At 28.8% G+C, this 13479-nt stretch overlaps 2 protein-coding genes across 2 annotated transcripts in view; one reads left to right on the forward strand and one right to left on the reverse strand.

The window, feature by feature from the left end:
* The window catches only part of LOC149888907 (uncharacterized), a 280117-nt gene extending 273059 nt beyond the window's left edge, over positions 1-7058 (reverse strand). Inside the window, exons 1-2 of the mRNA XM_090089138.1 lie at positions 6995-7058; positions 6247-6671 (exon numbers count right to left, since the gene is read on the reverse strand). Of these exons, the coding sequence (XP_089945264.1) occupies positions 6247-6671; positions 6995-7058 (489 nt within the window). The remainder of the gene's footprint in view (positions 1-6246; positions 6672-6994) is intronic.
* Positions 7059-9543: 2485 nt separating this feature from the next.
* On the forward strand, positions 9544-11289 carry LOC149888927 (uncharacterized). The gene is made up of 2 exons (XM_090087992.1): positions 9544-9714; positions 10009-11289. Exon 2 carries the CDS (start codon positions 10025-10027, stop codon positions 10415-10417), a length of 393 nt encoding a protein of 130 aa, XP_089944118.1. The 5' UTR covers positions 9544-9714; positions 10009-10024; the 3' UTR covers positions 10418-11289.
* The last annotated feature ends 2190 nt before the right edge of the window (positions 11290-13479 follow it).

The following is a 13479-nucleotide window of genomic DNA, read 5'->3' on the forward strand; positions in this document are numbered from 1 at the left end:
TAATGATATATAACATTTTAGTATATGCTTAATTTTAAAAAATCAGTCCACGTACCTACATTGTTGGAATAGATGAATTTGTTTTTTGTCGAAGAAAATATATAATTGGTAGAATAATCCCGTAGCAGTGGATATTTGGAGGGTATGAACCTGCAACGAAGAAAGACTTTTTGGTTCCTGTCCAAAATCGCGATGCTGCACATTAATTCCTATCATACATCAATGGTTCCTGTCCAAAATCGCGATGCTGTAACATTAATTTCTATCATACATCAATGGAAACTTCCTAGTTATATTGTCTGGAGTGACATGTGTGCAGCATATGATTTGCAAGCTCCTGCATAGTTACATGGTACCGTTAACCACACCCTCAACTTTGTAGATCCACAGACAGGTGTAACAACAAATGACGTGGTAGCTATGTGGTGTCAGGCCAATGCAAAAATTCAAATCAATGATGGGGCCAACTAATCGCGAAATGGTAGCTGATTATTTATCCGAGTTTATGTGGATGCAGAGATTTTCCGAACATCGGTTATTTCAATTTTGGGATTAAGTTTTAACAGCGTGTCCTGTTTGATATCCTGTGTGCATCAAACGTAACATACATTAAAATTCATGCCTAAGGTTGTGTAAATCAAAAAACGGCTATTTTCATAGCTACACAAAATTATTAAGAACATTTATTGCAAAGAACATTAAGAAAGCCCTTTCTCATATCTCTAAGAAAGTTTGTCTTTCCAACTAATTTTTTTCTTTAATAACATAAAAATAAAATTATATTCGAAAAATTAATCGTAAATTCTGTTATAAAACTTATACTCTTAAGAAGGAATCGCATTTTCACAAGAGCAACACGTTTTATAACTTGAAAACTCGATCGTCTGCCTGATACCTCTGGAAAGAACTTACGCGTCTATATTAAACTAGGAACAATTCCTTATAGTAAAAACCAGGCTGGCAATGTTTTGCGGTTAAAAACAATATCAACCGTAAAGTTAGTGAAGTCAACATGGCGAATATTAACGATTTGTGGTGAATGTTTGTACTTTCAACTTCAGATTAGAGCACTTTCCGTTGATTTTGAGACCCATGATTTTATACGATTCTTAATTAGCACAAAATTCTCTATCAGAATCAATCATAAAATGAGGAGGGGGAGAAAGTGGGATTTTTTACAACTTTGACTTCGAATTAAAGCACTTTCCGTTGATTTTCAGGTTTATGTTTTCATATTATTCTGAATCAGCATAAAATTCTCTATCATTATCAATCATAATAAAATAAATTAAAAAAAAGGGGGAGGGGGAGAAACTGCAGAAGCGCCAAATACTTTACTTGGTAATGATATGACAATTTCAACTTAAACGATGAAAAATTCTTTTTTTAGAAAACTGGAATTCACGATATTACTGTTCCAAATAAAATTTACAAATGACATATTCCAAATATACCAGTTATGCTGTTTGAGAAATAACAGACTAAGTTAAAAAAAGAATACATGAACCCTATTATTTAAGAAAAAGAAAAAAAAAAAGAGTATTTTAATCCTGCTTAAACAAATTTGATTTATTAACATTATTACACAAATGTCTTGTAGGTCATACTTTGATTAATTACGAAATGGTCAATACGTATATTTACGTAATATTTCAAAAACATAACGAAGTTTCTTTTTTTCGGTTTTTAGTTCGAGCTTTTATTCGGGCTTTAATAAAGTGTTAATTCTAGTTGATTCATATAACTCTTCTCACTTATATTGATTTGTAATGTAAGACATTGGAATGACCAATGGTGAGGCGAAATAACGTAGTTATTCAACAATATACGATATATTGTCATATAAAATATATTTTATTATACACATTAACAAAATGTATAAACAAGTTTTGCAATGAAATATATCAACTATCTTAAACAAAAAGCGAGTTTTAATTAAATAAATAAAGTCATTTAAAATAACAAAACAATAAAGAAAGGGTTGTTATTAACAACCCTTTCTTTGTTATCGTGAAACCTCATTTGAGAAATAAAATATTTCTTCTGCCAATCCTAAATTATGATCAGTTTTACTGAAATATTTGAAGCCATCATTTAAAGAAAATAGGTACATATAATGATTGTTTTATTCATATAACTTTATCATATTAAATGGCTATTTACTATGACTTTAAAAGTATTTTTTATCACTATGACTTTAAAAGTATTTTCTTGATGATGATGTCTTGCGCTTATAGCACAGGTCTACAAAAAATTTATTGCATTAAATTTGACACTTGTTCTTACATAATTTTGATACGCTGAATTCAAATCTGGTTTCAGATTTTTACGGAATGCTACAGATTTTTTGCAATAAACATTTCCTTATTTTGCAAAACATTATAATAAATAATAAAATACAGATTTGAAACTCATTTCCAAGTGCTACGAAATATTTTTTACAATAAAAGTTGTTTACCAAACTAAAACAAAAGGAGAAAGCAGATGAAAACAAATGCCAGCTGTTGAAAATAAACCTTTTATAAATATCATCCTATAAATATTGTCCCAGAAAATTATCAACTTTATACTAATTATTAACAAATTCATGTTTTGCTTTAGTTTTAAATCTAAATCTGCATAGTTTTCTGCTTTTTTATTTCCAAGAAAGTTTTTCACAAAAACAACAAACGACAACCCAGCCGTTTTCTCTTTGATATTGATTGTTTTAACTAACACAAATCAACCCGTAATACGGGTTATGGTCGGTCTGTTACTTAATTTATAGTGACTTTTTTCCACAATTTAAAGCTGCGAAACCTTAACTTATACCCAATTAGAAAAACGCCTTTAAATTGAAAAAATTAAACCATCTGTAAAATTAAAATAAAAAGTATGCGGAGGTAAAATAATTTACCAAGTACTTAATATTCAGTAATTTACAACTGACGTAGGTCATATCAGTGTAACGCAGAACCATTTTCCTCGACATTGCTAAGTTCAAAACAATAACAAAGTTTTTAGTTACTAACACAAAATAATAACACTTCATCATGCTTTAAATTGACAAAAAAGTAAAGCTAAATTCTTGTCATGTTTTTTATAACATGAACTTTAATTAATAAGATTAATATAAAGCGAACGTAAATTATACATGAGTTATTAATTTTTTGGTATCCCCTTGATAAATGTTTCTTTTTAAAAAAAAGGAAAGTGACTTTAAAACGTTAAATACACACAACTAAATAAATTTATTAAAAATAACTGATCATTTGACCATTACAATATTTGGCACTAATCTGACCATTTTTATATATGCCCTCTTTGTTTCAATAGTTTTTAGTAAAGGACCTCTCTTACCCGTTTTTGCTCTAATGGTGGTCAGGAGAATAGAGTTATTTTTATTAAGAGTTATCAAGTTTTTGATGGAGACCTTTTACCAGAGTAATAAAATGTAAAACTATGATTGACATGTATAAGAGTTTTTTTCTTTTTAATATTCATAAGAATTTAACATATATAAGAATTTAACATATATAAGAATTTAACATATATAAGAATTTAGCATATATAAGAATTTAACATATATAAGAATTTAACATATATAAGAATTTTTTCTTTCCTTAAAAGTGTTGCAAATGCAAGCTAAGCTAATTAATTAGTTAAACACCTTACAAAATTTAAGTAACTCGATATTTGACAAATGCGCAAAACTACAATATTCACCCCCCGTTTAAAAAGATCCCCTAAGTTACGTACAACAAGTTATTTGGCATAGTTTTTTCTGAATGTGAATGTACACATACACTCACTAGTCAAATAACATTTATAATTTTTTTCTTATTATTCTTTGTAATAGTTAAGCACATTATTTCACTTTATTTTAAATTATTATTTTAGGACCTGTTAAAGTGCATTTTCCTGACTGCTAAAATTATAGCCAGCGTGGTTTACAATTGATTTAAAAAAGATCGTGCTGGAGCATCACAAACAATATTTTTTATTGATATGTAAAACTCTGTACTACTTAGCACTACCTTTTTTCCCACAGTATTTAATTCTTTCATAAAATCATTTAAACAATATCGCTTTTTATGTCCACAATTTAAAGCTATTAAAATTAAATCAGATTTAACAACGCCCCAACTATAGACCAAAACTGAATACTTGTTGACTGAAGATAATCAACACTGATTTATAAGTCGAGCTTTTTTACATTAGCTTTAACTAAAACATTAAAATCAACAATTTCCTCATTATTTTTAATAGTATTTTCTTCAGTGAAACATTCTGTCAATGAAGATATACCAGTATTGTCCATTTCTAAGTCATCTGTTAGAAGTTTTGCACGTTTGCATGATCTGTACTGTCCCATGTACCTCTTTATATACATTTTACTATCCCATTAACGTCGAGGCATTACGTCAAAGTTATGATTCAAAGAAGACCCAAGAAATTCAGATAAAATTTTTAATAGGTAGTTAAGATAATAATATTAGTGAATAAATATATTTATTGTTATACATATAACATATCGTGTTTGCAAAATAAAATAATGACTTGAAAAAATATTTCAATCAGATTTATACGAAGTAAAGATGTGATCTTATTAGATCACAATTTAACTTCAAAAACTTATCTATTTTAAAACATGCCTGCTGTTTCTTTTATGCTCTTTCATATTTTAATGAAATAATGAATGGAAATAATTTACTTCAAGACGTCTAAATTTCAGACGTCTTGAAGACGTAGCATAAGCATCTATTGGCTGGTGACCCTGATTCATTTCTTCCATGTGCTTTTTTCTTTTTTTGTTTTTGTCTTTTTTGCTTTTAACATAAGTTTAATATAATTTTTTGGCATAGGGGATTGGCACAAACGGACAATATTACTAATTAATCTTTGGATTATCGTAGCCAACGATGGAACCAGACAAATTTGCTAAATTTCCGAACCCAGCCCCCAGCTAAATTAGTTAAATTAGCGCAGGGTTAAAATGCTTTTTTTTGCTGTTGCAATTCACATTTAACTACTTTAAAAGAGAAAAAAAAAATTGAGTAAATTTTTGACAAACTTTTTATGTCTACTAATATAAGGAATAACACTATTAAAAATGAATATATATCATATCAATACTCTGAGTAGGTACAAACGGCGGGGCGGAGCGGATCAGCGGGGCGGATCATTTAAACGGTACAAACGGCGGGGCGGATCATTTAAACGTTACTAAAGCGAGTTATATTTCATTAAACGAACAAGAAAAAAAACTATTCAGATATAGTTTAAATTCACAAAAGATATACTATTTAGAAGGAATTTGCATATTACAATTTTATTAAACGACAAAAAAAAGTATATAAGTTTATAATATTTTATAAATTTTAAGAACTCAAAAAACAAAGTGATCCGCCAATTTATATTAAGTGATCCGCCAAATTTTTATGAAATGATCCGCCTAGTATTTTGATTCTTTGAATCAAACTCCTTTAATTTTATTGTTTGTTCTACCAAAAAACAAAGTGATCCACCAATTTATATCAAGTGATCCGCCTAGTTTTATGAAGTGATCCGCCTAATATTTTGATTCTTTGAATCAAACTCCTTTAATTTTATTGATTGTTCTACCAAAAAACAAAGTGATCCACCAATTTATATCAAGTGATCCGCCTAATATTTTGATTGTTTGAATCAAACTCCTTTATTTTTATTGATTGTTCTACCAAAAAACAAAGGCGCTATTTTACTTTCGCACCCCTCTATTTTTATTGCAGATTATGAAAGATCGTCGTTTAAAACGAAGAAAACGTATAAGAAACAATACTTTAAGACCAACTTAACGTACTCTAATTTCAATCTCAAAAAATCAAAAACTCATACGAAAACGCTAATATTCGCCATTTTTTCAACGCGATAACGTGTTTAAAAAGTGAAAGTAAATATTTAAAAATTAAACATGGTTTTCACCGCTGTTTAACATTTTAAATTTTAATTTACCAGCTATTGTAATGGTTGTCAAGGAAATAATGGAGAAATTAACAATTCAGTAATTTTTATTTCTCCATTACTTCCTTACATTAAGTTAGAGTAAATAAATCTTTTTCATAAATGTATTAAGTTTATAAGTATTTCTTGCTGTTATCAAACTACATAATCATGTGCAACTTGATCCCAAAAATGAAAGTAAGAATGTTCTTTAAAACGCTGTGCCCACATGAACTCTGACAAATAATCTGGTATCATGTCATGATTTGTGGGTCCGAACATAGCTTTGAATTTTGATTTGCTTTGTTGCCACATCGCTTCGACTCTATTAGTAGTCACCCCTGTAGCTGGATCAACTAAGTTGTAAGTATGGTTTACAGTATTGTGTTGGAAACCTTGTGCAGCTAAGCCTCTATATGCTCCCCACATATCGCTCCAAATTTCTGTTCCAGGGCGTATCCATTGCGTAATAATGGGCAATAGGGTCGCTGCATCACGGTTCGCAACAGGAATGAGGAGCCCCTCTTTGGTTGCTGGCTCATACGCACCAAATATCCATTGTACTTCCTCAATTCTCCCTCGGTTATATTTTCGTCTAGAAAAAAGTGACTCGTCTATTTCAACTATTGAGCCTGGGCCTCCTAATTGAATACGGTTGTTCACAAAGTAGTTGACGGCTATGTCTCTGCAGTACTGTTTCCAGTCCACCACTGTATTGCAGGCTCCGACTTCTTAATCTTTTTGAATGTCATTTACCGACAACCCACGACTTTTTCCTGCACTTCGAGTCCAAATATACGTAATTCCAACTGTTTGCCATAATTTAAGTTTGGATCGTTCGAAGAAACTTCCAACTCGAATGTTTATTGTTTTTTTTGCATTGCTTTCTCGTACAACGCCAAATCTTTCCATCAATACTACGACTATAGCTTTGTTCGTTGCATTGAATATTACATCGAGGTCATGGCTATAGTAAGTAACCCGAGTTCTCTGCACCAACGTATGCACTCGTTAGTGTTGCCTTTAAATCTACAGCCAATATCAGTTATTGTAATTCCATCTAAATCAAGCATGGTAGGTCTTCTAGCAAGTGCCATTTTATGCTTAATAGTAAAAAGATTTTAATCAAAGTTTAGATTTTGATCAAAAAACAAAAGAAACCTATTTTGGTAATTTCGAATTCTTTTTTACGTATTACGCGGTAATTTCGAATTCCTTTTAACACTGATGGTAGCGGAAATTATGATGCAACAACCACACCATATAAAAACCAGGTCTATAACTGTAACATTTATGTGGTTTTTTAAACTCGTCATCGCGTTGAAAAAATGGCGAATATTAGTGTTTTCGTATGAGTTTTTGATTTTTTGAAATTGAAATTAGAGTACGTTAAGTTGGTCTTAAAGTATTGTTTCTCATACGTTTTCTTCGTTGTAAGCGACGATCTTTCATAATCTGCAATAAAAATAGAGGGGTGCGAAAGTAAAATAGCGCCAAACAAAGTGATTCGCCAATTTGTATCAAGTGATCCGCCAATTTATATCAAGTGATCCGACTAATATTTTGATTCTTTTAATCAAACTCCTATATATTTAATGATTGTTCTACAAAGAAACATGGTGATCCGCCAATTTATATCAAATGATCCGCCTAGTTGTATGAAGTGATACGCCTAATATTTTGATTGCATAATCAAAATATTAGGCGTAACTCTATAAGTTTTAGTGATATATTAAGTCATTCGCCTAATATTTTGATTGTTTAAATGAAACTCTATAAAGTTTAATGATTGTTCTACAAAAAAAAAGCGTGATCCGCTGATTTATATCAGGTGATCCGCCTACTGTTGTCATCGACCAGAGTGAATGTTTATTGCTTAAAAACAAAATGTTACTTGAAATTCTTTTATTCAACTGCTTATTAAACTGCTTATTCATCAAAATACTCTTCTTATCACAAAATTCTTTCTCTTCAAAAAAATCCTCTTTAAATCTCTTAAAAATTCTTTTCTCTTAAAGTCCTCTTTAAATCTCTTCTTCTAACAAAAACTCCAACTTCCAGATTTTATCTTTTTTTTTGAGCTTTTACAGCTTTTGTTTGTTTTCCAGTTGCGATATCTTTTCATTTATTTATATGGCAGGTTTATGAGTCTTCATGTTTACGTCTTTTCTCAGTTGTTTTCAACTTAATTCTTTTTTGCTTTATCATTTACGAGTCTTCGCGTTTACGTCTTTTCCACCTATACCCATCTGCCCGCCAATCGTCTAAATAATGATAATAATAATAATAATAATAATAATAATAATAATAATAATAATAATAATAATAATAATAATAATAACAATAATAACAAGAATAATAATAATAATAATAATAACAAGAATAATAATAATAATAACAACAATAACAAGAATAATAATAATTATAATTATAATAATAACAACAAGAATAATAATAATTATAATTATAATAATAATAATAATAATAATAATAATAACAAGAATAATAATAATAATAATAATATATATATACACACATATACATTGCATATACAATAAACAACCGCAATATTTACATGCAACATCACTTGGCAACAAATAAGGAGAATTTAAACTTTTGTTTGAACTAAAAAGAGCATGGTTTAACAACTCATCAATTTTATAGTTACTAGGTTTCACAGTATAAAATGAAAATAGATGTGGCAGGCAAAAAGCTGATAATTGCTGGAATAATTGGAATTGCTTTATACATGGAGAACAACTTCACATCATATAAATTAAGTGACAGAAATCAGGACAACCAAAATTGTTGAGTAAAAAGAGCAAAAATATAAGCAAACAAAAAAAGTTCAAAACATGCAGAGGTAATAACAAAAAATAAAGCTGAGAACAAACCAAGTTTATACCGAGGTACGAATTCCTTATAAACAAAACAGAAAATTTATGGAACATATTCAGGGTGTTAGCTAGCCTAATCATTAACCAAATTGCACCGAGTATACTGTAGAATTCCTACAAAAATTAATGTTTAATGTTTAATGTCGTCGTTTCGTCATTAGTTACTAGGCTTTGAAAGAGCGCGTTCTTTAAATGCACGCGGCCATTGGAGAAAGATCCATAAGCGAGTTAAAACTTTCTTCCTTTTGGAATCTAATTATTAGTTTAGATATATTACATAACGAATCATATGAAGATAAATAATAATCGCTAAGATCATCTTATAAATGAAGTAAGTATATAAAATAGTTATATTTACATTTTTATTAGATAAAGTAGAAAGGATTTAAATTTTAATTAGATAAAGTAGAAAGGATTTAAATTTTTATTAGATAAAGTAGAAAGGATTTAAATTTTAATTAGATAAAGTAGAAAGGATTTAAATATTTATTAGATAAAGTAGAAAGGATTTAAATTTTTATTAGATAAAGTAGAAAGGATTTTAATTTTTTAAATCGTTTATATTTTTTTTGTTTTAGTTTTTCTTTTTGCAGTTTTGTTTTTATTATCTTATTTTTTATAAGGAAAATAGGGGTATGTATGTTATTTAAAGTTATACTAATACTATTTCCATAAAATGGTTATTACTACATTGAAATTTCTGTAATGCTATTAACTATTTTTGTTCTTTTTTAGAAAATTTTGAAAAGTTAATTAAACTTTTGTGCCAACACTGACATGGCATGTCACATGTTATTGTATGTAAAGGTTAAATTTTGTTATGAGGATTACAATTCTTACAAAGAAAAAAAAGAAGGTAAAGAGTATTGTTTGTAAATGTATATTTTGTATCTTTTTAAATTTTCTTGCATCATTTTTAAAATTTTTGTTTCCACACGTTTATTGTTTGCATATATGCTTTTTTTGATATGTATCTGTATGTGGTATTAAGTGCTTCATAGTTGTTTTATCAATGTGTTCTTATAATAATGTTTTTATAATAATGTAAAGTGTTTTTTTACTCTTTGTGTATGTGTTAATATGTGTTATATAATTGTTTTAAAAATGTGTTTTAAATATGTATATAAGGAATATATTTAACCTAATTGAGAGAAGGAGCAGAACAAATGGCTTTAGATCGTGCAGCTCAGTGTGATATGCACCTAATGGCATGGTTTAAGTTAAATACTGAAAATGAAAGAGCACATTGCTATTCGTATGTAGACATTCCTTATCACTTTATATTTGATGATAAACATTGTAAATGGAAGGTTAGACAAAGGGGTGGTAATAAGGTGATAGTAAGAATGTATAAAGTTAATCCAACTGGAGAATTGTTTTTTCTTAAACTGTTACTTTTGCAAGCAAAAGGAGCAACATCTTGGGAGGATGTGCGTACTGTTAATGGTATTGTCCTTGAAACGTTTCGTGAAGCATGTGTTTTAAAAGAATTGTTGCTATATGACACTGAATGGCAGAATACTCCTTCTGAGGCGGTTTTAACACGTACGCCAAAGTAAATTAGACAGTTGTTTTCAATTATTTTGACCTTTTGTGAACCTGACAATCCTTTACATCTCTGGAATACATACAATTTTTTTATGATGGAAGATTTCATTCACCACTCAGTCCCACTTCTAATAGCTGAACAAGCTACTCTTCATCAAATTGAAAAGATTATTAATCAAATGTGTTATATAAAACCATATTTGTTTATAGTTGTATATATGTTTAAATTATGTTGTCTCCATGTTTTCAAAGTGGTGTGATTTGGCATTATGTTGAGCAAGATTGATAACCTTGCCAGCCAAGCGATGTACTTATAGCAGAGTTGTGACTTGGCAGCATTTAGTGCCAGGCGGAGTAACTGCTTTGGAGCTAGGTTGTGTTGTCTAGCCTTTTTTAATTATTCTCAAAACATATAATAATGTCTGTTAATGTTTAGCGTAATGTGTATGAGAGTATGCAACCTTGATCTTTAAGTCTAGGGTGTTTTCATGTCCTAAATTTGAAGTAATTGAATAACTAATATTGAACATAAAAACAAATATACTTTTATGTATTTATATGTTTAGTAAAAAGATAAATATAGCTAACTTTAAATTGGTTTTCTAATTTTGCCTTTCATATTTTAATTTGCTTTGTTATCTTCACTGGATTTTAGGATCAAGGATGTAAATATTCTATTGTTATGTGTTATTGTTGTGATGTTTTGTGTTGGTATTCATTTTTAACAATAGACACCTTCATGTTGGTGACTATTGTAAAAAATGAATAATAGGTAGTTTCATTATTGGAACTTACTGCTTTTATTTATTTACTGAAAGCCAAGACAACATTATGCTAAAAATGCAATTTATATCTTAATTTGATTTTTTTTTTTTTTTTTTATAGTATTGTTAATCCTTTTGTACTTCGAAACAAGTTTTATTGTTACATTTTCGATAAATGTTTATATTAACTGCCATGTCAAAATGGGTTACTATAAACAGGTAAATCGATTTTCAGTTTTTATGTGGTGTTTTATTTTTGTTTGTTTTTTTTGTTGTTGTAATTATAGTATCATATTTCCATTTTTTTTTTTCTTTAGGATTTACGATTGACGCATTTATACGATTTATAAAAAGAAACCTGATTACCTTTTATTGTAAATTTTGGTCAGTTAAAATGATATAAATGTATGCAATTAGTGCAATTTTTTTTAAATTTTCTCTATTTTAAGCCTAATAATTTGCTGTACGTAATTTAGGGAATCTTTTTAAATGGGTGGTGAATATTGTAGTTTAGCGCATTTTTCAAATATCGAGTTGCTTAAATTTTATAAGGTTTTTAACTAATTAATTAGCTTAGTTTGGATTTGCAACACTTTTGAGGAAAGAAAAAATTCTTATGTTTAAATCTTATAAATATTAAAAAGAAAAAACTCTTATACACGTAAATCATTGTTTTACATTTCATTATTCTGGTAAAAGGTCTTCATCAAAAACTTGACTACTCTTAATAAAAATAACTATTCTCCTAACCACCATTAAGGCAAATACGGGGAAGGGAGGTCCTTTATTAGTGTCAAAATATTTAAGAGAATTAAATTTCAAGTAACAAAAGGAATTTTTAGCAAATGGTAGTAAGTTACCGTTTACTAAAAGCTATTGAAACAAAGAGGACATATATTTAAAAATGGTCAGATTAGTGCCATATATAGTAATGGTCAGTTATTTTTAATAAATTTATTTGGCTATGTGCATTTAACGTTTTAAAGACATTTTCCTGTTTTAAAGAAAAATGTATCAAGGGGATACCAAAAAATTAATAAATCATGTATAATTTAAGTTTGCTTAATATTAATCTTATTGAAATTCATGTTATAAAAAATATTACAAGAATATAGCCTTACTTTTTCGTCAATTTAAAGCATGATAAAGTGTTATTATTTTGTGTTAGTAACCAAAAACATATTGTGTTGAACTTAGTTATGTCGAGGAAAATGGTTCTGCCTTACACTGATGTGACTTACGTCAGTTGTAAATTACTTAAATAATGTTGAATAATTGGTAAATTATTTTACATCCGCATACTTTTTATTTTAATTTTACAGATGGTTTAATTTTGTCAATTTGAAGGCGTTTTTCTAAAAGGGTATAGTTAACGTTTCGCAACTTTAAATTGTGGAAAACTGCCACTATTAATATGGTCCGTCTGTTAAGTAACAGACCGACCATAACCCGTATTACGGGTTGCTTTTTGCTAGTACTGTAGAATTCCCAATGGGTTTAAAGTTTCCAAAATTCAATACCTCTTTTTTTTTTTTTTTTTTTAGTAGTAGTAGTGGTAGTGGTGGTAGTAGTAGTAGTGGTAGTAGTAGAAGTATAGTGGTAGCAGTACTCTTAGTTGGCCTCATTTTACGAATTGCCTAGCTCTGGCCTATCAATTTTGCCCTCATGTTACAATATTTTGCCTGCGTAACAATATTAAGTTACACAGAATGTAATTATGAATCTGCCCTTATGTCACAAAATGTGCATAGCATGAGGGCAAAAACTGCACTCATGTTAAGCTACATAGTAACATCAGGGCATTTGTCGTAAAACATTTATTTTAAGATAAAAGATTAAGCGAGCAAATTGGTCAATTTAAACATGGCAAAGTTTGATGTATTTGTGGAACGATTAAGATTGATATAGTAATAAATTTAGATTGATAATATAGTTAGAACGATAACATATTAATAAACAATATTTATGTTGAACATATATGTAATAATATCTAAAATAAATTGAATGATATTGACAATATATTAATTAAGATTAATGATAAAGTTAACTAATACCGTAATCTAACTTTATTATCAGCAATAAACACAAATTTATTGCTATCTAGATAGTAATTAATCTGTGTTTATTGTTAAACCAACAATGCTATTGAACTTTTTGTTGACGAATCATACTAATTAACAATACTTTTGAGGTCCTCATTGATGTAAGTTCTATTCTTTTTTGGATAAAAAAGATAGAACTTACATCAATGAGGATAGAGAATAGAATCAGGAGTAATAAAGTAGCAAGCATGGTAAAGAAATACAACC

Source organism: Hydra viridissima, unplaced genomic scaffold (assembly GCF_058129835.1).
Source record: "Hydra viridissima isolate aposymbiotic clone 2 unplaced genomic scaffold, HvirCarnegie_v1 scaffold_5, whole genome shotgun sequence".
NCBI classification, from domain to species: domain Eukaryota; kingdom Metazoa; phylum Cnidaria; class Hydrozoa; order Anthoathecata; family Hydridae; genus Hydra; species Hydra viridissima.

Bases quoted from the DNA above. Each gene is read 5' to 3' on its own strand.
- LOC149888927 (XM_090087992.1), top strand. From the start codon at position 10,025: ATGGCTTTAGATCGTGCAGCTCAGTGTGATATGCACCTAATGGCATGG.